The sequence below is a fragment of the Corythoichthys intestinalis genome, chromosome 17 (assembly GCF_030265065.1).
Source record: "Corythoichthys intestinalis isolate RoL2023-P3 chromosome 17, ASM3026506v1, whole genome shotgun sequence".
Lineage (NCBI taxonomy): Eukaryota > Metazoa > Chordata > Actinopteri > Syngnathiformes > Syngnathidae > Corythoichthys > Corythoichthys intestinalis.
The window spans coordinates 41415364-41442312 of record NC_080411.1 but is presented as its reverse complement, the minus strand read 5'-3'; the positions used below and the strand labels follow the sequence as shown (position 1 = coordinate 41442312).

Sequence of the window (26949 nt, the reverse complement as noted above, 5' to 3'; positions counted from 1 at the left end):
CAGTATTAGTAAATCACGGCATGACATTCCCCTTAGTGCAGTTTCATTTTGTGGATGCATAATGCAACCCCAACAACTTCTACTACTGCGCCATAGAATGCAGTGTTGCCCTATATATGAAAACAGTTTTAAAGGGACCCACGGATAGAAAGACTTGTAGTTCTTAAAAGATAAACATTATTATGAGTTAAAATAGTTTGATATTAATACAATTTGTAAAATTTGTTGAACTAGCAGGTCGCCATTGTTGTTGATGTCGCAGGGCAGTTACGCTGCCGGGCTTCCAGAGTATGACTAGCGACATAAACACGTCACCTGTTCGACCCTTTTATTTTGAACCCGAGAGGAACATTAATGAGCATGACAGCACTGTCCATATTTCACAAAACGAGCAGCAAAAGCTAAATGAACAGGAAAGACGGGGTGAGACGAGACGACAGTAGAAACCCTGTCTGCCAAAATATGCAACTCCGTCGAAACGTGCTACAAGAAGCGAATTTGACACCCAAAGTACTACCGTGCGCTTTTAGCTTGTTTTGTTTAGATGAATACGTACAGAACATACTAAAGATGTCTTGAGAAAATACTTAAATGTAGTAATATCTGCTTCAAAGCTACCACAAGAAAACATTGACTGTTTGTATTTCTATAACACACCCAATATAAAATAAACAGCATTTATATCATAGTTTAAGAAAAAAAAAGCAGAATATATTTGATATTATGAACAGTTGCACTTGGAATGAGTAGAACTTGCAGCGCCAAGACAACTTGAAGATAAGGATGCTTTCTGACCACGGAAGCCCAACGTGCGCGTCATGCAGCTGACTGAGCAAGATTGACTCTGTCGAGGCAAGACATCTACAAGCCCACGTCTGCACCACCAACTCCCGCAAGCAGTTCTTCCAGACAGTTCAGAACAAATGGCAGGACATCTTGTCTTGACACAAGGAACATCTGATAAGGAGGAACCCGCGACCGAGAAGTGAACACTCAGCAGTCACGTAGCGCTGAGGTGGCAAACTCCACAACCCTCGTTGCCCTGACAACAGTCCCTAATCCTCCTGTCCAATCCACAAACAGACTATAATCCTAAACAACGCCCAAACACACCCTTCTTCCTGCCTACAGCCGGCCTCGCGAGAGCCTTCAAAATGTTTAACTAATCATTGTCATTTTTCTGAGGAATCTTTTGTTGACTTGTGATATGGTGACCCTGGAGCCAGTCTGCCTAATCGCCTGGGTCTATTGCTGTTTTGCCTTGCCATTTGATCACTGTCGACCTGGATGAATTGTCAACTTTTGTTTCAAAGACTTTTTCCCACTTTCAAAATGGAGTCAGTACAAGGGGTTAAGACTAAGGTGAACGCGCGGAGTTTGGCCTTTAGTGACAAACTATGCCATAACCCTGAGCGTCCATTTTGCACGTAAAACATGGCGTCATCTGTAGGTCAAAACATGTATTAAATAATATAGATTTTTAAATCAATGGCAATAGTGCACATGTTTCTAACAACATATTTTAGCAAAAGAGAACAATTGTGGCTTATTAGAGGATACAACTCTTTCAGTCCGACATTCCCTTTAAAATAAGCCATTCATTGAAGGTGCACCTTGAAGGAATCTGACCTTCCAGTCAGACCGCCATAATCACGCCAGCCGAACTGCCGGACCCGCACTAGCGCAGATCCAACGAGCCAGGCCAGTGGGACCCCGGCAATCTGGCCAGTATGGCAAAATCACCTTAGTCTTAACCCTTGGTACTGACTCAATTTTGAAAGGCTTAAAGAAGGCTCACCGAGAACAAATTGACAATTTATTCGGGTTGACAGCGATCAAAACGGCAAGGCGAAACAGAAACACTCAGGCGGGAGGCAAGGTCACCCTGTGACATGTCAACAAAAGGTTCCTGAGAAAAATGACAACCGTTAGATAAACACTCAGTCTTTTGAAGGCTCTCGCGGAGCGGGCCGTGGCCAGGAAGAAGGGTGTGTTTGGGATTATTGTCTGTTTGTGGATTGGACAGAAGGATTCGGGAGTTACTGTTGTCCGGGCAACGAGGGTTGTGGATTTTGCCACCTCGGCGTCAAAGGGGCTCTTGGAGTCTTGTCAATTGTGTTACAGTTGGATATCGGGTGTCCTCCGGTGCTCCTTGTGTTGGGACAGAGCGTCCCGCCATTTGCTCTGGACTCTTCAGGAGAACTGATTGCAAGTGTTGGTGCGTCAATCTTGCTCTTGACGCACACGTTGGGCTTTCGTGATAAGAAGGCGTCGTGTATCTGTAATGCCCTATATTCTGCTTATTTTCCTTAAACAATGGTATAAGTGCTATTTATTTTATATTGGATGTGTTAGAGTAATACAAACAGTCAAACAGCAAATACGAGAAACGATACTATTCCCTGATTAATTATATTAAGTGTGTTAGAGTAATGCAAACAGTTAGACGGTGCCTACGAGAAAAGGTACTATCTCCTTCAACCTTATACTCTTATGCGCCTTATAGTGTGGAAAATGCAGTAGTGGCATATTGTTATGCAGTTTGTGGTTCTGTACTTTATGTTTTGTCACCCTTAAAATTATTGTGTGGATCGCAATACACTTGAAAGAAATATGCATATATATGCGCGAAAGAGGATAAACAGCATAAATATTAAAAGGGATGATCGACATTATTTCAGCTCATCATACTTTAAGTCATATCTGAATGTAGGGTTTGTGTATTCGATGTCACAAACAGCCTTTGGCATCAACATCTGTGATTCCGCCTGCATTGAAATTGGTGTGTGTGTCTGTGTTTGTGTATTTGCACATGTAGACACATTTAGTAAAACCTTTCAACCTCTCTGCATCATTCTGCATCATTTAGTGCATTATGTATCATTAAAAGTACTCTATAATCTACAGGTAAATGTTCAACATCTCCTACGTGAGCACGACGTGTACAAAACCTGCGGCCAATGTTTTTTTCATGCTCTCCAGACAAACTCAAAACATAGAGGACAGTTTCAATGCCCCATTTTTAAAAAAAAAAAATTCTGTGACAAAGTGTGACCAAAGGCAAATGTAGCATCTGTGTCATTTAAACTGATCTGGGGCAATGAGCCGAGTCTCCTTTTAAGTGCAAGGGCCATGGACTCGTAGTCCACACTATACTGTGCTCCCAACGGAGAGGCACCTTCGAAGCATTTGGCGAAGGAGCCCGCTGGCAATACTCATGTTGTTCATTACAAAACTGCTGATGCGCTAAGTTGCTTTGAGCAAGGTACTTCAAATGACCCCATATGTTGTCTAACTACAACATGAGGATAGGAGTAAAATTATCCCGGAGTTATTTTGTAAACACAAGTAAGAATCTTGTGCCATGAACTAGTGTTACACCTATAGCATTCTTTGGCTCCCGATACCAATTTCGACATTCGACTGTGTGGTATCTGCTAATTTTAGAAAAAACAAAATTTTAATACTAAATTACTAAGGCTGTAACGGTACATGTATTTGTATTGAACCGTTTCGGTACATGGTGCTCTGTTCAGAACGGAGGCGTACCGAACGGGTTTCTGACGTAATGTAACCCTTACTTTTCGAGGCTGTGAGTCGATCAGGTTACAGTTTCTTTGTTTAGATTTACTCCGTCTTCTCTACTATAATGAGGACCAACACGGTACGACAGTAGCGGGCGGTAAAATCAATCAGCCAATGCACACCAGTCGCATTGCGGCCGCGTGTTAGACGCGTCCCAGAAGCGGCTCAACATGACGCATATGAAAAGAACGGCAGAGTTTATTATTTGACGCGAGACGTGACCCTCCTGCGTCAATACTACTACCGGTAGCTAGGATCGGGCAGACCGGAAGTCACTCGTGTAAAAATACGGTGGATCCGGTCGATTTTCAAACTAATGTGCAATCGTAACCCACTTTTTGAGTCCATCAGATCTCTTGAGTGGTAGATCGGGGCACAGTTGACTTGTCTTTGTTGATTTACTGCTGTCTTCTCTGCTATAATAATAACCAACACGGCCCCATGTTCAATACAAAACCCTCCTACCACAACAAAACAAGTAGGAACTAATATTCACATAGGAACTAAAGTTATACAACATAAACTATACAACTGATATAACTGAATACGATATCACATTTGTAAAATATAAACACATAATAAAATAAATATTAGCCCATTTAAATAAGATAAATTGAAATGAGCTAAAACACCTGTAATTAAATAATTAGAATAATACACCGATCCTGCTTGCACAATTAAATTTATTAATTTCTGTGTGGCGCTTTAACTTGAGAAAATCCACCAATAAGGGAAAAAAATGATTAATTGAGGCATTTTATTTGTAAAATACATGTTAAAATCTTTGTCATTGGGATTGCTTTTCTCTTTAGCACAGGACTTCTTTTATATTCTTTCTTTCAGAAGGAAAGTTGACCAATACGAGGGGTCTGAATGGCAAATTGTTGTTGGATTATCTTTATATACCCGCTACTTTTTGAGCAGAATTCTAGCTTTGTATAGGCTATTGTTCGTATTGTTGAAAGCACAAAGGTGTGTAATAAACAACTAGCACATTTATATTTTGTTTGCATTTAGTTTTCTTACTGTACCGAAAATGAACCGAACTGTGACCTCAAAACCGAGGTACGAACCGAACCGAGATTTTTGTGTACCGTTACACCCCTAATTACTGCACTTGAAGGTAAACTATTTGCTATCATGGCTTGGTCTGCTTGTCTCATTGTCTGATCCATTTGAAGTGGAAGGGCTCACAACTAATGAACGAACAGTCATTCTCTGCCACCCTCGCATGTCTACTCTTGATAAACTTCAAAATTCACGACAGAAGGATGATTGGATGCCAAACAATTGGATGTCTATTATCATTAGAGTGACAAGCGCACCTTTTTTACATATTTTTTTTTTACATACAGTACGTGACGTGTGTAGTGTAACGCGTGGCAGGGCAGGATGAGTGCATAAAAAGTAAAAAAGGGAGCAGACTTCCACTTATGAACTTTTAATACACAAAAAATAAATAAATCCAGCTCAACCACTCGTCACTCGGGAGTACAACGGACCACGCACACATGATCACACTTGACTCCCCAAAAATTAGGTAGCAACTGAGGAAGAAAGTGAACATAAAGAGACACCACCGTGTGGTGGATGTCCTAAGGAACAAAGAGGATTACAGAAGTGACCGTCACAGTAGCTGGCAGCCATCTTGGGTACGGCGACCAGCGGTTGGTAAAAAGATCTCGAAAAGTACATATTGCACAGCATCGGCATGCTATTCCATAGTACTCGAAGATACCAATGATGTCATTTTAGTCCCATATTGGAAACGATATTGACACCAGAATCGTTTTTTTTTTTTAACAGATCCAGGCTTTTATGATACAAGACAATCTTTTTAACTCATTATGGTATGGATTTCGGCCACGGTTCAGCACCGAGACCGAAGAAGTGAACGTTACCTGATGAGAAAAAGGCTGTCCATAGCCGTACACAGCTGAAGATGAACCATAAAACAGCTAAATACCGTATTTTTCGGACTACAAGTCGCACCTGAGTATAAGTCGCACCAGCCATAAAATGCCCAACGAAGAGAAAAAAAACATATATAAGTCGCCCCGGAGTATTAGTCGCATTTTTGGGGGATAAAATCCAACACATAGAACAGATATGTCATCTTGAAATCATCATCATCATTTAATATAAAAAATACAATAGAGAACAAAATGCTGAATAAGTGTACAGTGTACATTGCATGAACAACGAAATGCGAATATACTGTCCTCACCCGGACGCTACAGCTCGGTACTGGCTATTCAGCGAGCTAAACTCCCAAATGACGATGCTGGACGTCCGTTGCTGAATCAATTTCGTCCTCGATACCAAACAGGTTCGCATTGACGTAAATAAATGATAATTAGGTGCTTTTACAGCAATGACATGACACAAACGGTTAGCATGCATTCGCTAGCATTAGCGCATCGTTCAAACAACCACACAACTGGCTCTAAGTGTCCGATCGCGGGTGGAAAACACACAACAACAACAGAAAAGATGATACACACAGGCGTTGCCTCTGTAGAGATATTTTACAAGCATAAACAATGAACGTAGGTTCGCAGCCGTGTTTCTGTCTCGCTAACTTGCCCACTCAATCAGAGCTACGTAGCTGTTGGTCTTCTTCTGGCGTGTGAGCGCTCTTCTTCACGTAAACAAGTGCAAGTGTGCCCCCACGTGTGCGTGAAAGCGCCACAAACTAAAAGCATGCATTTCAATATAAAAAAGTCAATAATACAATTGAACACACATTGCTAAAGGCAAAACGCGAACGTGGTCATAGCTATTAAGTTATTCAGATAACTATATCATAAATAACATGCTAACAAGTTTACCAAACCTTCAGTGTCACTCCAAAACACCAAAATAGCATGTAAAATGATATCATAATGTGTTAATAATTTCACACATAAGTCGCTCCTGAGTATAAGTCGCACCCCCAGCCAAACTATAAAAAAAACTGCGACTTATAGTCCAAAAAATACGGTAGTATCCTATACATAGACAACTGTAAAGGCTGAAAGGCAAATAGGGCAAAGATTATATGAAAAAAAAATTAATGCACAGTAAAAAAATTCTCTTTGAACTTTAAAAGCTTTGAAAAACATGAACATCAATTTCAACAACAAACATGGGCAAATAAGGTAACCAAATCAATCAACACATGACAAACAAAGAAGAGCAGCACAAAACATGGCCAACGGCCAGAAACGGCTCACTCCAGGTCAAGTCTGTCAGTGTGAAAGGCATTGGTCCATTTACGATTAGCCCAATCAGACGCCATTCTGGGGCAACATCTGGGTCTGAGGTCGTATCGCCTTGAAGATCCAGGAAAAAGTTGGATCCCAAACCAATGTTGAAACAGCGGTCGACCATCACATGGAAAAAATAGACGGATGCCTCGCACGTCAATGTCGCAGCCGCGGTCGGGAAAACTCTGACCCTCAAAGGCACAGTGATCGCCAACAACCTCACCCTCGGATCCAAAACTTGACTGAGGTCCAGGGAAAAAATGTTCAGACGCCATTTGTAACGCGTGGCAGGGCAGGATGAGTAAAAACAGTAGTAAAAGAAAAAAAGTAAAAAAGGAGCAGACTTCCACTTATGCATTTTTAATACAAAAAAATAAATAAATCCAGCTCAACTGCTCGTCACTCGGGAGTGCAACGGACCACGCACACGTGATCACACTTGACTCCCCAAAAAGTAGGGAGCAACTGAAGAGGAAAGTGAACATAAAGAGACCCCACCATGTGGTGGATGTCCTAAGGAACATAGAGGATTACAGAAGTGACCGTCACAGTAGCTGGCAGCCATCTTGGGTAGGGCGACCAGCGGTTGGTAAAAAGATCTCGAAAAGTACATATTGCACAGCATCTGCATGCTATTCCATAGTACTCGAAGATACCAATGAAGTCATTTTAGTCCCATATTGGAAACGATATTGACACCAGAATCGTTTTTTTTTTTTTTTTTTAACAGATCCAGGCTTTTATGATACAAGACAATCTTTTTAACACATTTCAGTATGGATTTCGGCCACGGTTCAGCACAGAGACCGTGCTCATCAAATCATAAATGATATTTGTCGGAATAATGCCACAGGCAAACCATCTGTTCTGTTACTATTGGATTTCTGTGCCGCATTCGACACGGTTGATCACAACATACTACTCAGTAGATTGAAACAGTGGGTAGGGCTCACTGACACTATTCTTATTTACATGATAGGGATTTATTTGTGTCAATCGGAAACCATGAGTTGGAACGAACCAAATTCACATGTGGGGTTCCTCAAGGGTCCATTCTTGGACCACTTTTTTTTTTAACATCTATATACTTCCTCTAGCTCAGATCATGGAACAATGCGACATCGCCTATCACACCTATGCAGATGACACACTCTACATTTCAGTGTCCCTGCATGATTATAGTCACTTAGGCAAAAGCACAATTCCGATTTTTTTGTCATATCTGTTAAAATCAATGTCAAATCCACTATACGCCTTGTTAGAACAGACACACAAATATAAAAGATCCATTCATCCATCCATCCATCCATCCATCCATCCATCCATCCATCCATCCATCCATCCATTATCTTCTGCTTATTCCGGGGTCGGGTCGCGGGGGCAGCAGCTTTAGCAGGGAAGCCCAGACTTCCCTCTCCCCAGCCACTTCAGCCAGCTCCTCCGGCGGGATTCCAAGGCGTTCCCAGGCTAGCCGAGAGACATAGTCTCTCCAGCGTGTCCTGGGTCGACCCCGGGGCCTCCCGCCGGTGGGACATGCCCGGAACACCTCTCCAGGGAGGCGTCCAGGAGGCATCCGAACCAGATGCCCGAGCCACCTCAACTGGCTCCTCTCAATGCAGAGGAGTAGCGGCTCGACACCAAGCCCCTCCCGGATGACCGAGTGAGAGCCCGGACACCCTGCGGAGGAAACTCATTTCGGCCGCTTGTATCCGAGATCTTGTTCTTTCGGTCACGACCCACAGCTCGTGACCATAGGTGAGGGTAGGAACGTAGATCGACCAGTAAATCGAGAGCTTCGCCTTTTGGCTCAGCTCCTTCTTCACCACAACGGACCGGTGCAGAGTCCACATCACTGCAGACGCTGCACCGATCCGCCTATCAATCTCCCGCTCCCTCCAACCCTCATTCGTGAACAAGACCCCAAGATACTTGAACTCCTCCACTTGGGGCAGGATCTCATCCCCGACCCGGAGAAGGCATGCCACCCTTTTCCAGCTGAGGACCATGGTCTCGGATTTGGAGGTGCTGATCTTCATCCCAACCGCTTCACACTCGGCTGCAAACTGCCCCAGTGAGAGTTGGAAGTCACGGCTTGATGAATCCAACAGCACCACATCATCTGCAAAAAGCAGAGATGCAATGCTGAGGCCACCAAACCGGACACCCTCAACGCTTCGGCTGCGCCTAGAAATTCTGTCCATAAAAATTATGAACAGAATCAGTGACAAAGGGCAGCCTTGGCGGAGTCCAATCCTCACTGGGAATGAATTCGACTTACTGCCGGCAATGCGGACCAGACTCTGACACCGGTCATACAGGGACCGAACAGCCCTTACCAAGCGGCTCGGTACCCCGTACTCCCGGAGCACCCTCCACACGACTCCCCTAGGCACACGGTCGAACGCCTTCTCCAAATCCACAAAACACATGTAGATTGGTTGGGTGAACTCCCATGCACCCTCGAGGACCCTGCCGAGGGTGTAGAGCTGGTCCACTGTTCCACGGCCGGGACGAAAACCACACTGCTCCTCCTGAATCCGAGATTCGACCACCACCCCGGTCTGCCAATCCAGAGGCACTGTCCCCGATGTCCACGCGATGTTGTAGAGGCGTGTCAGCCATGACAGCCCTACAACATCCAGAGCCTTTAGGAACTCCGGGGCCTTGCCACCGAGGAGCTTACCAACTGCCTCAGTGACTTCAACCCCAGAAATTGAAGAGCCCACCTCAGAGTCCCCAGACTCTGCTTCCTCAAAGGAAGGCGTGTCGGTGGAATTGAGGAGGGCTTCGAAGTATTCTCCCCACCGACTCACGACGTCCCGAGTCGAGGTCAGCAGTACACCATCTTCCCTATACACAGTGTTAATGGTGCACTGCTTTCTTCTCCTCAGACGCCGGATGGTGGACCAGAATTTCCTCGAAGCCATCCGGAAGTCGTTTCCATGGCCTCGCCAAACTCCTCCCATGTCCGAGTTTTTGCCTCGGCGACCGCCGAAGCCGCCGTCCGCTTGGCCAGCCGGTACCTGTCAGCTGCCTCCGGAGTCCCACAGGCCAAAAAGGCCCGATAGGCCTCCTTCTTCAGCTTGACGGCATCCCTTACCGCTGGTGTCCACCAGCGGGTTCGGGGATTGCCGCCACGACAGGCACCAACCCCCTTACGGCCACAGCTCCGATCGGCCGCCTCAACAATGGAGGTGCTGAACATGGTCCACTCGGACTCAATGTCGCCCACCTCCCCCGGGACAAGGGAGAAGTTCTGCCGGAGGTGGGTGTTGAAGCCCTTTCTGACAGGAGATTCTGCCAGACGTTCCCAGCAGACCCTCATAATACGTTTGGGCCTGCCAGGTCTGACCAGCATCTTCCCCCACCATCGGAGCCAACACACCACCAGGTGGTGATCAGTTGACAGCTCCGCCCCTCTCTGCACCCGAGTGTCCAAAACATGCGGCCGCAAGTCCGATGACACGATCACAAAGTCGATCATCGAACTGCGGCCTAGGGTGTCCTGGTGCCAAGTGCACATATGGACACCCTTATGTTTGAACATGGTGTCCGTTATGGACAATCCGTGACGAGCACAGAAGTCCAATAACAGAACACCGCTCGGGTTCTGATCGGGGGGGCCGTTCCTCCCAATCACGCCCCTCCAGGTCTCACTGTCATTGCCCACATGAGCGTTGAAGTCCCCCAGCAGAACGAGGGAGTCCCCAGAGGGGGCACTCTCCAGTACACCCTCCAAGGACTCCAAAAAGGGTGGGTACTCTGAACTGCTGTTTGGTACATAAGCAAAAACAACAGTCAGGACCTGTCCCCCCACCCGAAGGCGGAGGGAGGCTACCCTCTCGTCTACTGGGGTAAACGCCAGCGTACAGGCACCAAGCCTGGGGGCAATACGTATGCCTACACCTGCTTGGCGCCTCTCACCATGGGCAACTCCAGAGTGGAAGAGGGTCCAACGCCTCTCGAGAGGACTGGTATCAGAACCCAAACTGTGTATGGAGGAGAGTCCAACTATATCTAGTTGGAACTTCTCTGCCTCACACACCAGCTCGGGCTCCTTCCCCGCCAGAGAGGTGACATTCCATGTCCCAAGAGTTAGCTTCTATAGCCGGGGGTCGGACCGCCAAGGCCCCCGCCTTTGGCTGCCACCCAAGTTGCTACGCACCCGACCCCTTTGGCCCTTCCCACAGGTGGTGAGCCCATGGGAAGGCGGACCCACGTTGCCTTTTCGGGCTGTGCCCGGCCGGACCCCATGGGAAAAGGCCCGGCCACCAGACGCTCACCTTCGAGCCCCACCCCCAGGCCTGGCTCCAGAGGGGGGCCCCGGTAACCCGCGTCTGGGCAAGGGAAACTTGGATCCTGTATTTTTTTCCATCATAAGGGGTCTTGTGAGCCATTCTTTGTCTGGCCCCTCACCTAGGACCTGTTTGCCATGGGTGAACCTGCCAGGGGCTTAAAGCCCCCAGACAACATAGCTCCTAGGATCATTGGGACACGCAAACCCCTCCACCACGATAAGATGATGACTTAAGGAGGAGAAATATAAAAGATATAAATGTTTATTGAATATCCTTTTAATTTCAATAAATATTTATTCAATAAATGTTTATTGAATATCCTTCTTAGTCTTGATTAACTGGGAGAATTCGTTACAAAAGACAGGCTTTAATTTGTTATCCTAATGCATATATACAAAGGCATCGTCACAAACGTGATCACACAAAACGCAACCACGCATCTCACAAATAAAACAGAATTTCGTTTTTCGTTTTTTGGGGGGGTTTTTTCGGGCTCGTGCCTTCAAATAAAACATAAAATTTTGGGGGGGGGGTTTGGGCTCGGGCCTGCAAATCGAGTTAATTGATCGGCGGACCGGGTCGGTGTTTAATACCCGCGGGCCGATCGGGTCGGGCTGGATTTTTTAGGCTCGATTTAACTTCTAACGTCATGTAATGTTAGCATACCGTACACCTATTCAGCCTGTTGTTCACTATTGAATTTTAAATTGCCCTTCAAGATGACATGTTTGTTCTTGGTGCTGGACTCTATCAAATAAATTGCCCCCCCAAAAGTGCGACTTATACTCAGGTGCGCCTTATATATGTTTTTTTCCTTTTCATTGTGCATTTTTTGGCTGGTGCAATTAATACTCAGGTGCGACTTATAGTCCAACAAATTATTATATTTTTTGTACCATGAATGCATTTTGAAACGTGAAAAAAATCAATGGGTGAAATTGCCACTACTGCATTGGCATCATAGTTCGCAATATTTACGTAAAATAAATGCTAACTGCACATTTTTTTGCTTTTAACCAAGAATCGAGACTGTTTTGCGTTGATATCTATAAAGAATTCGGGGATTAGGGCATTTATTCACAAGAATTTTCACTAGAAAAGCTCTGTGTACATAAGGCGGCCGCTAACTACATTTACTAACAGACTAGCATTTTACTTCGACAAATTTACGTAAAACAAATGCTAACTGCACGGTTTTTTGTTGTTGTTTTTTTTTGCTCTTAACCAAGAATCCAAAACTGTTTTACGTCCATATCTAAAAATTCGGGGATTTAAGCATTTATTCACAAGAATTTTCACTAGAAAAGCTCTGTGTACATAAGGCGGCCGCTAGCTACATTTACAGACTAGCATTGTGCTTCGACATATCTAAGTAAAATAAATGCTAACCGCACGTTTTTTTTGCTTTTAACCAAGAATAGAGACTGTTTTACGTCCTTATTTATAAAGAATTCAAGGATTTAAGCATTTATTCACAAGAATTTTCAACGAAAAAAGCTTTTTGTCTGTTGTCTGTGTCCGCCAACATAGATCCTAGTTCGGGCCTAAAAAATCCAGCCCGACCCGACACGGCCCGCTGGTATTGAGGCCCGACCCGGCCCGAGCTCGATCACTTAACTAGATTTGCAGGCCCGAGCCCGAAAAACCCGATTTTTTTTTTTTTTTTTTTTTTTGAGTGACGCGGAAAAAACGCAGCAGCAGCAATTTATTTTCATTTCTTCGAGTTGGCAGAAAAAAACGCAAGTTTTCTTAATGGTTAAATAATCTACATATTTTTTTGAGAATTATCAAAGCATTCACACAACGAAATAACGCTGGGAAAGTTTGTTAAACATATTTCTGAGTGTGTGGGATATTGTTCTCACATGGACGCGCCTCTCTGACAAGGAAATGAAAATGAGGGCGGCGCCTCGGCCGTGCGCAAACGGTACAGCGGGAGGACAAGAATAAAGAGCGGCCGGCGCCACGGCGTTCGTGCACACGCACAAGCAAAAGCGCAATACAGAGAGCCTGCTCTCCATTTTTTTTTTTTTTTTTTTGAGTGACGCGGAAAAAAACGCAGCAGCAGCAATTTATTTTCATTTCTTCGAGTTGGCAGAAAAAAACGCAAGTTTTCTTAATGTTTAAATAATCTACTTTTTTTTTGAGAATTATCAAAGCATTCACACAACGAAATAACGCTGGGAAAGTTTGTTAAACATATTTCTGAGTGTGTGGGATATTGTTCTCACTTGGACGCGCCTCTCTGACAAGGAAATGAAAATGAGGGCGGCGGCTCGGCCATGCGCAAACGGTACAGCGGGAGGACAAGAATAAAAAGCGGCCGGCGCCACGGCGTTCGTGCACACGCACAAGCAGAAGCGCAATACAGAGAGCCTGCTCTCCATTTTTTTTTTTTTTTTTTAAAATAATTTATTAGTTCGGCATGGGGCCCGACCCGAACTGACCCGAACGTGAATGCTTAAAATGTGGGCCCGACCCGACCCGAATGTCGGGTCGGGTCGGGTCGGGTTCGGGTTCGGGCACAAAATCTAACCTCTACCAATGCAAGCCCTCTATTTATCGGCCCTGCGCCCGGTGTCGCATCAATACATTATGCAGTCGTTGGCCTGAAGGTCTGAAGCATGCTCAAACTGTGAGCTCCTTCAAATCAGGCATAAAAACGTTATTGTTTACCACAGTATATTATTAACTGTCTATACATTTCAAATTTCAAGTTATTTGTTTTTTATTTATTTTTGTTTTGTTTCCATTCACGATTGCAATTATTTTTTAATTCTCTTGATGATTTAATGTGATTTGTATGTATCATTCTATTTCTTGTTTATGTATCATTCTATTTCCTATCTCAATTGTCTTTGTTTTTAAATTTCTTTTTTATTTAATGTGTTTTTTAGGAATAATTTTATCTCCTTTTGTGGATCTTCATGTGATGTAAATCACTTTGACTTGCCTTGTGTTGAATTGCACTATACAGTTGGCAACACTGCCAAGAACACCGACTAAGAATGTCAGTTTTGACCAATTCCATTTAGGATTCAAAAAGAATGGCGCTTCTTTAATACCCGAAAATGGAATAAAAAATACATGGCATGAAATGAAGATTGGCACATTTCCTGCACTTCAAAAGCACCCAAATATTAATCTGCTGCCAAAAGAGTGTCAATTTTATGCTTACTGATTCAGAGCAACAGTATTCACAGTTTATTTGTCTAGCTTTGGTGCATCAGTGTCATTTTGCTGAATGGGGGCACAAATGAGGAGATAATGCCAAAATGCACTGGTGGCATACATCGTAATGCTTATCAGGAGGTTCAAGTCTCTCAAGAGGAACCTAGTGTACATCATTAAGGATAATTCCAGTTGGGTTTATTTCGTCAATGTGGCAGGACTCAATGTAAGGCAGAGACAATCATCCTCAAGCCTGAAACAGCACATCCAGACGAAATAAAACCGTGTAAGTGGTGATGCTTAAACCACTGATTGCTCCAACAGTCACTAGATAACATGAGATTGTCGCACTTGCATTTTAATGACTCGGGAATTACCCACCAAAGAGAGATTAGGATGCAACCGTTTTAATTTAAGCCCCTTTTCAAGTAACATTGGGAAAGTGTATAGTAGGAGAGGTTTCATCTGTATTTATGAGGCACAACTAAAGTGTATTGCAACACAACAGCATGTTTCAACTCTTGGGGATAAATGCTCTATTAATTGGAATGGAAAAAGGCAGTCTAAATGCCCACTTTAAAAAAAAAACAGATATGAAGAAAAATTGGATTTGTGCATTTAAATCTTTGGTATGAACCTAGCTAGCGGGGCCGGATGTATGGGGGGGCCGGGGTGGGCACGGCCCACCCAGACATGAGTCATGCCCACCCAATCAAAATGTCATGAATATCTATTATCTATTCTATCTATTATATAGAGAACGCACGGAGAGTTGGTCTCACCTACTTTTTTTATTGCAGGATTAACGGTTACTGTTGGCTGCAACCACGCCGAACAAGCAATCACCAAAACAAGCTGTTTTTCTAAACTCGTTTGTTATCCGCACACTTCCTCTCTCTCCTCCAGACACATTCTCGGAGTCAGACATCCGGGCATTAATGACGTCACCAGCCACAACAAAGCGTCGCCATATTGAAAACGGGGCAAAAGACGAGTCACGTGCAGTTGCTCTGTCGTGCATTGTAATACAAATGTGTTGAACTTTCGTCTTTTTGCGCTCTTTTTTCCGTCGGAATGACTAAAAGTTGCTGTGTTGCGGGTTGTCACACAAGGAAGAGTTCGGAGCCGCATTTGAAGTTCTTCATTCTTCCTCATGAGAAGAAAAGGACAAGCAAATGGCTGAAAGCAATCAATCGAGGAACAGTAAAAGAAGACGGTTCCATTGACCATTCTCACCAGTGGAAACCTAAATCCAGGCACATTTACGTTTGCAGCTGACATTTTATTACTGGTGAGTAAACTTTAATAGAATTTTTTGCCCCAATTAGCTGCTAGGATTCAATAGACTAGGCAGTGGTTATTATTACCGTAACCGAGAACTCGCAAAGCATTATTTTTCTTTTGCCGTGAACTGCTCTGATCCGTCAATCGGTATATTATTGGCCAGGTGGGAATTGGTTATTTTGCCGTGACGTGTTCACGGCTAAGTAACGCTTGGAGGCGAATTACCGGTTACGGCAGAAATAATCAGTCCTATACTACCAGTTTTCTTAGTTCCACACAGTACATACAGTATTCTACGTAATTGATAAAGGTCAACTTACTGGGTGACTTTATGAGGTAGTTGTAGATGTTTCCGAACTCCACTGCAGGCAATTCCTTTGGATTGTTTATCCAGCTATCAGCTGCGACTTTGTATGGGTAGATTTGCAGGCCAATACACGCTAATTTTAAGTTGTATCGCCTCCTCGTGTCTGTCGGTGTCTGTCGGCAGTGACTCGTGATAATAATAAGTCATGTTTAAGACGTTTTTATGAAAAAAAGACGCAAACCACAGCTGAAATATATGAATTTCAGACAACGTTTGACTACAGATGTTTACCTGTGCGTGCCTCCATCTCAAAATGGCGACACGTTGCTATGCGAGATGAAGTCATCGTGACATCACGCCGACTGCGAGAATAAGTAGATAGATGAATGAAAAAATAAATAAATAGATAAATAAATAAATAAATAAATAAACCTCCAAAAAATTAATGCAGCCTCAACAGGACACAAGCCAGTGTCCTACTTGCGCCGATCCCAAGCCCGGAGAAATGCAGAGGTTAAAAAAAAAGCCTGCATTGGGGGTGCCCCCTCAAGATTTCTTAGTGCCCACTCTGGTGGGTAAACCTAGATCCGGGCCTGAGCTATAGATTATTTATTTATTTATTTACCAAAAATAGTCACTTGCCTAATAAGGTGTTAAAATACAATTTAGTGTATCATCAAATTACTTAATTACTGCAGATTATAGTTGACGTCTTTCATTGTTATCCCATTGTCTTACTACAAAAACAATTGTGTATGCAGTCTTGATACTCTTGGGCCACGGCGTATGATCCACTATTGTTGAACTAACCCTATTGTTCATAGCTCTGCCGATCTTAGTTCCATTTAAGGTCATCCCCATCAACAACACAAGCTGCTTTTTGCATGATAAGGTTGATTTATCTTTTCTGTGTTGGTGCATTATTCACTGACAACTTTTTGTCGACGAAGCACTTGTGAAAATACTTCTGTTTTTGTGTATGTAATGAATAAACGATGCAAAATTAATGAGACTACTCCAATTATAAAAGCAAATTACATATCATTGCTGCAATGATAAATGGAGTATTCCGTCATTGTGGAATTGTATTATTTACTGTATATATTTTAGAAACCAGGAGCTGTATCACTGCAAAGAAGAACTACAAAAATATGCAAAAAATAATGTCTGACTGGTTAGAAGGTAATCTGTGATAAAGCCCCTTCAGAAAGAAATAGGATGAAATAGTTCTGAGAAGCCGTAAGAAGGAAACAGTAAGAATAAAAATGGAAAAGTATCAACAGAATGAAAATGCTGTCCTGGATCAAACCACAGAGACAGCAAGCGCTTAGCATAATGAACCTTAAAAAGCCACAGAAGATGTTGGGAGTGAAATGGAAAAGAGCAGGAAGGAGGAGGAAAGATGGCTTAAATTGTGGTGTCTAAGAAATTGCTCACAAGGAAAAGGATCAGATTTTAATTGAGGAATGAATGAATGAATGAATGAATGAATGAATGAATGAATGAATGAATGAATGAATGAATGGGTAGATAGACATACATACATACATACATACATACATACATACATACATACATACATACATACATACATACATACATACATACATACATACATACATACAGTGGTATGAAAAAGTATCTGAATTTTTTAGAATTTCTCACATTTCTACATGCAGTAAAATCACCATCAAATGTGATCTCATCTGTCAAGATCACACAGATGAAAAAACTGTCTGTTTTAACTAAAACCACCAAAACATTTATAGGGAAAGGATCTCTAAAAGTCTGGATGTTCATCAGTCGACAGTTGGGGAAGTTGTCTAAAAATGGAGTTTGGCACTGTTGCTTCTCTCCCAAGGAGTGGTCGTCCACCAAAGATGATGCCAAAAGTTCAGCGCAGAATATTCAGAGAGGTAAAAAAGAACCCGACCGTGTCTGCTAAAGACTTACTGAAACCACTGCCACAGTCCAATACCTCTGTGCACACATCAACTATATGTTAAGCTATGGCCAAGAATTGTGTTCATGGGAAGACTCCACAGAGGAAGCCATTGCACTCTAAAAAAAACATTGTTGCTCGTTTAATGTTCGCAAAAAGGCACTTGGACACTTCACAGAAGTTTTGGCAAAATATTTTGTGGACTGATGAAACCAAAGTTGAATTGTTTGGGAGTAACCCACAACGTCATGTGTTGAGGATAATGGAAGAGCTCACCAACATCAACACCTCACCCCTACCGTGAAGCATGGTGGGGGGAGCATCATGATTTGGGGCAGTTTGCTGTCTCAGGGCCTGGACAACTTGCAATCATTAATGGAAGAATGAATTCAAAAGTTTATCTGGATGTTTTGCTGAAAAACCTGAGGCCGTCTGTCAGTTGAAGCTAAAAAGAGGATGGCTGCTGCAACAAGACGATGATCCAAAAAACAGAAATACATCAACTTCAGAATGGTTTCAGAAGAACAAAATACACTTTCTGGAGTGGCCAAGTCAAAGTCCAGACTTAAACACTATTGAGATGCTGTGGCATGACCTAAAGACAGCAATTCACGCCAGACATCACAGGAATCTGACTGAACTACAGCAGTTTTGGAGAGAATCTGCAGCTACAGGAAGTGTCTGGTTGACGTTATTGCTGCCAAAGGGGGTGGGGCACAAAATATTAAATGTGATGGTTCACTTACGTAGTTTTCCCCTTTCTGACTTTGTTTGCATAATATCTTCATTAAAATATGGAAACCTATATATGTTTGGGTGGTTTCAGTTAAGGCAGACAGTGTTTTTTCATCTGTGTGATTTTGACAAATATCAGAACACATTTGATTGTGATTTTATGCAGAAATGTGAGAAATTCCAAAAGGTCCAGATACTATTTCATACCACTGTACAAGTGTACATACATACGGACACAACAATAAACAAAACTACTTATCATTATTTCATAAAGCACACTAAGCGAATACCTATTGTATGTTAACCGTGAGTTTATCTATTTCATAAAGGCGGATAAAATATATTATAACACAGTAATCAAGGTATAAAAATATCTGAACCGAGGACGCTTGCACGCATGGAGATATTATATCACATCAACTACATTTTGCTTGTTGATATAAATAACACATGTGGTCAAAAATGGATCAGTTGTTGTCGGTGACTTTTTGCATAATTTCATAGAAACTCCACCTAAAGACACATTGCAAAATGAATCAACTTACACTATAGAGGATATCCACCCAGCCCTCCATCGTGATGCACTGGAACACCGTAAGCACAGCAAACAGGATGTTGTCGAAGTTGGTAATACCAAAATTGGGTCCGGTCCAGTACTCCGTGCATTTAGTCCCGTTTGGACACAACCTGGCTGGGGGATCCAGACCACAAGGCCATTCTGCTGCTTTTTCACCTGAAGGAAAAAGAGAGAATACTTCTTGGTATGTATTTTTTATACGAGGAATATTCATCTCTTTTGCTTTTCCACATAGAGAAGCAGAATTTCACCATGACCTGTCTCAATACAAGCCTGGGAGCCCTTTTCCAAGCAAGTTCCTCTAGCCACCTAATGCTGCCGTTACAGTGTGTTTCATGATCGGTACACCATCAGTTATCATCAATTAAGGGCTCTAAAGGCATCCATCCCTGGTAAGTGCTCAGTCCACTTCAAATGATTTTTCTCAGTGACCTTGCTAACCCTATCATTCAGAGTGGTGCTACAGCCTCATTCTGTCCATCAATACAGCATGTGTCACCACAGGTTGAAGGCCTGTACAAAGAATATAAAGGTTGGTCGGTTCAGCAGATCACCTTCCAGCAATCGACAGGCAAGTGACTATTTTTGGTCATTTAAGGGAACGTAACCTCATAAAGACCTGGTGTCCACACATGGACATCACATTTTGGGTCATGTAGGCCACAATTGGATACCAACACTTGGCCTATGCAATCCAAGGTTTGATGTCCACATACAGTATATGAATGCCAGGTCTCACTATACAGTATATACTGTGTATATATATATATATATATATATATATATATATATATATATATATATATATATATATATATATATATATATATATATATATATATATATATATATATATGTGTGTGTGTGTGTGTGTGTGTGTGTGTGTGTGTGTGTGTGTGTGTGTGTGTATGTATATATGCCAGAAAACACAGACAAGACTGAAAAAGCAGTTTCTGCTCTTGCACTCCTCTTTAAAAGAAACTGCTGTATTTTAAGCCAAAAGAAATGTTGTGTTTGATAGAACATTATATTTATTATTCAAAATGTCATTTTTAGCTTAGAATCATTAATTGGTGTCTAATATTTCATTTCGTTAAAAGAAACGACTTTAAAAAAATTATTCGCTCGCATATATTTTAAACTTTAAAACAAATTACGTCACAATGAAAAAAATGGCGTCTGTAAAAAAGTCACAGATATCTACATCATAACTATCACTTGATTGTATTTTTTTTTTTGTTACTGTCGCATTTTCTCCAATATGTTAGATGAGGAATAATCGATCCAAACAAAGAAAAATTGAAGAAGAAAAAAACATTAAAAAGGGTAGATATATGAAAAAGAAAATCTCGACCACTCCTTCATGTCTGCGATTTCTGCATTGCGACCCTTGTCATATTACCATGTTTAACCCATAAAATCCCCCAAAAATCCAGCTGTGGCCATTTACAGCTGTGTCTTGACACTCAGTGATACATGCTACATGGAGTTTTTGGATCGAAACAAGGTAAGTACGCAATAATATCACGTTAAAGTCATGGCGTCCGTTATCCTGCTCTCGCGTGCTCTCACCTCCAGATAGGGTTTCGCTGTTTAAAAAATGTTTTTTAAAAATGCCCTCCTGTTCAAAATTTTTCTTCCCCCAGGAAATTGAGATTTTAAGCTTTCCAGTGATGTATCACACATGCATATCGGACAATTTTGAAAGTTGGCCAAATTGGGGGTCTCGAAGCGGAACTTCAAGTCACCTGAGTGTTTTCCGCCATATACTGTATATATTTTGGTCAATAAAACAAATCACAAATTAAAATAAATGCTAATTAAAATGTACTGTATTTTCCACACTATAAGGCACATCAGAATATAAGGTGCACCTTGAATGAATGGTCTATTTTAAAATGTTTTTTCATACAGTATATAGGGTGCAGCGCAGCATAAGGTGCAGCAGTAGTAGTAGTAGTAGGGGTTGGGGTTGATTTATGCATGTACAGAGGGAATTTCATGCCATAATTAACCAATATTGATCCAAATGTAAAGCACATTGGATTATAAGGCGCACTGTCGGCTTTTGAGAGAATTGAAGGCATTTAGGTGCGCCTTATAGACCCCACTCACATGACGTCACAACCATGCCTCCGCGCCATATTGTCCGTCAGCTCGTCGTGTTTACGCATTGCCGCTACGTAAATTCCTCCTCTTATGGCGTGTTTTTCTGCTCGTTAACATTAATAATCAAAATGGTGAAGGCGTGTGTGGCGGTTGGTTGCAGTAACAGAGAAGATAGACGGAGAGACTTGAAGTTCTACCGTATTCCGAGAGACTCGGAGAGGAGAGCGAGATGGACTGCTGCAATTAGACGAGAAAACTGGGCACCAAACGATCACCACAAACTATGTAGTAGTCATTTTATACTTGGTAAGATGCATTTAATATATATTTAGAGGGTTTGGGGCTGAACACCACAATTAAGATCATTGCGAGGCTAATCGCCGACAACATACAGTTTCAAATTCAAGATGTTTATTTCTTCCGTCATCATTATTTTTTGAATATTTAGCTGGTACCAAGTGAAAGAAGCTGGCCTCGTCTACGGATCATCAGTTAAACAGGGGTGTCCAAACTTTTTGCAAAGGGGGCCAGATTTGGTGTGGTAAAAATGTGGGGGGCTGATTTACGTAGAACAATATATTTAAACAATTTTTAGCAAGCCCTTCTGTGTGTCACATTTGCTTTATTATTTTTTATTTTTTTATTCATAATTTCAATAATCTCGCCTTTGTGGCGTTCTCTTTCAACACTCGGGCTCTTGCGAATAATGCTGCTGTGAAATTAGATTAGCTTCAAGTTGCTATAATTTCTCACTGCGTATCTTCCTTGTAATGTTGTCGTACATGCCAGCGTGTCTTGTTTGGTAATGTCGCGTCACATCGAACTCTTTGAAAACAGTGACTGTCTCTTTGCAAATGAGGCTGACACAGTTGTTGCGTATTGTATTGAAGAAATAGTCCAATATCCACCTATCCTTGAAGCGTCGGCCATCACAGTCAACTTTTTTTTTTATTGATTGTCGCCATTTTAGAAAATTGAAAGTAAAGGGTCACATGGGGTAATGTTGCTTAGAGTGCTGCGCTTAAAGTTTTTCAAAGTTTTGTGAGAATAGGCTGAGTTTCTGTGGACAAGATACAGTGCCTTGCAAAAGTATTCGGCCCCCTTGAACCATGCAACCTTTCGCCACATTTCAGGCTTCAAACATAAAGATATAAAATTTTAATTTTTTGTCAAGAATCAACAACAAGTGGGACACAATCGTGAAGTGGAACAAAATTTATTGGATAATTTAAACTTTTTTAACAAATAAAAAACTGAAAAGTGGGGCGTGCAATATTATTCGGCCCCCTTGCGTTAATACTTTGTAGCGCCACCTTTTGCTCCAATTACAGCTGCAAGTCGCTTGGGGTATGTTTCTATCAGTTTTGCACATCGAGAGACTGACATTCTTGCCCATTCTTCCTTGCAAAACAGCTCGAGCTCAGTGAGGTTGGATGGAGAGTGTTTGTGAACAGCAGTCTTCAGCTCTTTCCACAGATTCTCGATTGGATTCAGGTCTGGACTTTGACTTGGCCATTCTAACACCTGGATATGTTTATTTTTGAACCATTCCATTGTAGATTTGGCTTTATGTTTTGGATCATTGTCCTGTTGGAAGATAAATCTCTGTCCCAGTCTCAGGTCTTGTGCAGATACCAACAGGTTTTCTTCCAGAATGTTCCTGTATTTGGCTGCATCCATCTTCCCGTCAATTTTAACCATCTTCCCTGTCCCTGCTGAAGAAAAGCAGGCCCAAACCATGATGCTGCCACCACCATGTTTGACAGTGGGGATGGTGTGTTCAGGGTGATGAGCTGTGTTGCTTTTATGCCAAACATATTGTTTTGCATTGTGGCCAAAAAGTTCAATTTTGGTTTCATCTGACCAGAGCACCTTCTTCCACATGTTTGGTGTGTCTCCCAGGTGGCTTGTGGCAAACTTTAAACGAGACTTTTTATGGATATCTTTGAGAAATGGCTTTCTTCTTGCCACTCTTCCAGGCCAGATTTGTGCAGTGTACGACTGATTGTTGTCCTATGGACAGACTCTCCCACCGCAGCTGTAGATCTCTGCAATTCATCCAGAGTGATCATGGGCCTCTTGGCTGCATCTCTGATCAGTTTTCTCCTTGTTTGAGAAGAAAGTTTGGAAGGACGGCCGGGTCTTGGTAGATTTGCAGTGGTCTGATGCTCCTTCCACTTCAATATGATGGCTTGCACAGTGCTCCTTGAGATGTTTAAAGCTTGGGAAATCTTTTTGTATCCAAATCCGGATTTAAACTTCTCCACAACAGTATCTCGGACCTGCCTGGTGTGTTCCTTGGTTTTCATAATGCTCTCTGCACTTTAAACAGAACCCTGACACTATCACAGAGCAGGTGCATTTATACGGAGACTTGATTACACACAGGTGGATTCTATTTATCATCATCGGTCATTTAGGACAACATTGGATCATTCAGAGATCCTCACTGAACTTCTGGAGTGAGTTTGCTGCACTGAAAGTAAAGGGGCCGAATAATATTGCACGCCCCACTTTTCAGTTTTTTATTTGTTAAAAAAGGTTAAATTATCCAATAAATGTTGTTCCACTTCACGATTGTGTCCCACTTGTTGTTGATTCTTGACAAAAAAATTCAATTTTATATCTTTATGTTTGAAGCCTGAAATGTGGCGAAAGGTTGCAAGATTCAAGGGGGCCGAATACTTTTGCAAGGCACTGTAGTTGTAGATATCAGGGTAGCAGATGACCGGCAGAGACGGCGAAGACAGCAGGTTGAAAAATATCGATTTAAGCATCAAATATGGATCTGGCGAATGGATAGACTTAAGCTTTTCCACATAACGCCTTTTATGCAATGCATCCAATGAGTTTACAGCGTCTGAAAGCTCCGGGGCTTCCATGAATTGCACTATAAATTGCACGACAAATTGAAACTATTGAGAATACAGATAAACAAAGACGGACAATATGTTGGCCGGATACAGCGACACGTTATTGTGTGACGTTGGTAAGTGGGGTCTATAGTGCGGAAAATACGCTAATAAAACAAAATGAATTCTAAAGAAATACACTCTTATGGCCCACTCATATGATGCTTATAATTCCCACAGCATGGCAAGTGGGCATTTGCGTGTTGTTTTCAGCACCATTTTCTGCGAATGTTCCGGGACCTGTGCCCGTCTCGTCATCCCTGCGCTGTCATATGTACTTTCCATTCCGGCACCTTATGATTTACTAATTAAGCACTGATTAATACAGATGCTATTTATTGCTATTTGTTTATATGACCAAAATAAATGGAATCAATCTGTATGAATGAATTGCCTATCTTTGGGATATAACCTCTAACAATTTTATATTTGTACTCTTCATAATTTCATAATTTTCCAGCTGTTTTACAAGCATTGTTACTGCAGTCCCGATAATCAGTAACGAGATGTCTTATTTTTTATTTCTATTTGACTCAAACAGCATTATTCTTGCAAATGGATATAAGAAAGTCATTTGCTCGCACCAAGGATTGGCAAGGAGGAATGAGTGAGGTAAGCTAGGTAACCCACCTAGGCAACATAAACCACTTTTAGGTAACAACGTACCAGTTGAGAAACACTGATTAATTGCATAACAGTTACAGTGATATATCCTCAAATCTGTCCAGACAAAGTAGTGCAGGAAGAGGTGAAGGAGAGAAGGAAGTTGATGAGCATGAGCAGAGATGAATTGACTATCAACAAGGGATGTCCCAATTTTGATTTTTTGCACCCCTTTATTTTTTTTTTAACAGAAAGTTGTTGGTATTTTGGTTTGATTATATATAAAGCGCTATTCCTGACTTTTTATGATAGATAAGTGCTTTAAAAAATGTATTAGGTCAAGTGACGCCCCTGCTTGAATTGTTCACGTTTTGTACTAAAATCCATTCTCACAAAATCCACTCCAGCCTAAATAATAAGTGTATTTATTTGTACCCTAAATGGCTTTGTCGCCAGCCCTACTTTGTATTTTGTGATGCATCATGTCCCCAGTAAGCGCAATATTTGCCATGTCATCGGCTACTAAAAGGATGAAGTGATGTGTTATTGATGTGTTGCTACCACGCAGAAAATCATTATAGTGACTACTATATGCATGCATACTGCATGACTGCAATTTGAAAAGAAACCAAGCTGAGAAGCAACATGAATTTTCCATTACGTTTCTTTATGTTGTATTGTGTGCATGAATTTATATCCAATAAAATATTTCCCAGTGACTGTTTTTCATTGCCAATTGCCAGAGACAAACAAGAAAATGTCCTTTTTGTAACACATTCAGTTACAAACATGCATACAGTCTTCGCCATTGTTTCCACTTTCACTTGAAGTGATGTCACATATTGAAACATGCAGTAAAGTTTCTTAGCAACATGTTGAAGTTTTGAGTTTTTTAATTGCACTGGACTGAATGGAAGGTGCTGAGAGATGACTTACAGGTTCTGCAGGCGCACGTCAAACAGTCTAGGATGAACAATGATTTTGCTGAGTCTAACAGATGCTTCCGAGGCCAACATTTCTTGCCTCGATCAAGTTTTAACAATGATGTGCAGAGCCACTTTGCACAGCCAACATGCCTCTAGTGCCACTCCTGTAAAATGGGTCCTTTGCTTCCCGCTGACAGATGCTGTGTCAGCCAGACTCAGTGCCCAAGTATTACGTGGGAACATCTAATGTCCTTATTTGCTTTTACAAAGTGCATACCCCTTGTTCAATCAATCCATTGCACAGATATTTTAGATTGTCGTTGCATTGTTTTGGACTCTAGAGAAAAGAGTAAACAGTTTGAACAACGAAACATATTTACTTTAAAGTGCGTATGACACCAAAAAGCATGTTTATTTCATATTTCACACCTGAATGAAATGGACCGTTTGAATGTGTGTGGAAGCGATAGTTTTATATATTTAAATTTTTTTCTCAGGTTTAGGACGAATGCGAATGTGATGTCACCTGGGTCAGCATCTCACAATACAGCATTGCTTTATAGCATGCAGATGGACTGCGGATTCAGCTGATTTTGCGGATTAATTTGTTTATTTTTCGCATCATGCCAGCCAAACGGTTGCAGAAAATTGTTGCTGCACCAGGGAAAGGCGTGTGAGCTTTTTGGGGTTTTAAAAGGTTCCCGTTCACCGTGGATATTGGCCTATGCAAGCCCTACTACTGTGGGACCATTGGACTTATGAGGAAGTGAGTAAACATCGTATTTTGTATTATGTCAAATACCGTATTGGCCCGAATATAAGACGGCCCTGATTATAGGACGACCACCTCTTTTTCAAGACTCTAGTTTGAAAAAAAGACTTTTTGAAGACCAAATTCTTTTTTGTACAGAAAATAATTACATCGGAAACAAATGATTATAAAAAATATATTTGAAAGAAAAAGTATGTTATTTGCCTCATTCAAATCTTAATATCTCAACATTTAAATATGTAAACTAAAATGCAATCACATTCCTAAATGAATGGCTTCTGGTTTTTGAAATTTAAATAAACCAATCTATTGTGATAAAACAACAAAATTGCAATAACTGCATTAACCATCAAAGTGAAGTGTAACTGTAACTGTAGTCTTGAAACAAATCTGAATAAGGAAAAGGATTGCAATAAAATCATGCAAACTGGTTAAACTTGAGAGTAGCTGAGATCTGTGATGACAGAACATCGCTTCAAT

The 26949-nt window shown here is 41.9% G+C and overlaps 1 protein-coding gene across 8 annotated transcripts in view; it reads right to left on the bottom strand.

The window, feature by feature from the left end:
* The window catches only part of cacna1bb (calcium channel, voltage-dependent, N type, alpha 1B subunit, b), a 411213-nt gene that overhangs the window by 198161 nt on the left and 186103 nt on the right, over positions 1-26949 (bottom strand). For all 8 annotated transcript variants that reach the window (XM_057818689.1, XM_057818692.1, XM_057818685.1 and 5 more), the window contains one exon: positions 19116-19303. In XM_057818689.1, coding sequence (XP_057674672.1) covers positions 19116-19303 — 188 coding nt within the window. The remainder of the gene's footprint in view (positions 1-19115; positions 19304-26949) is intronic.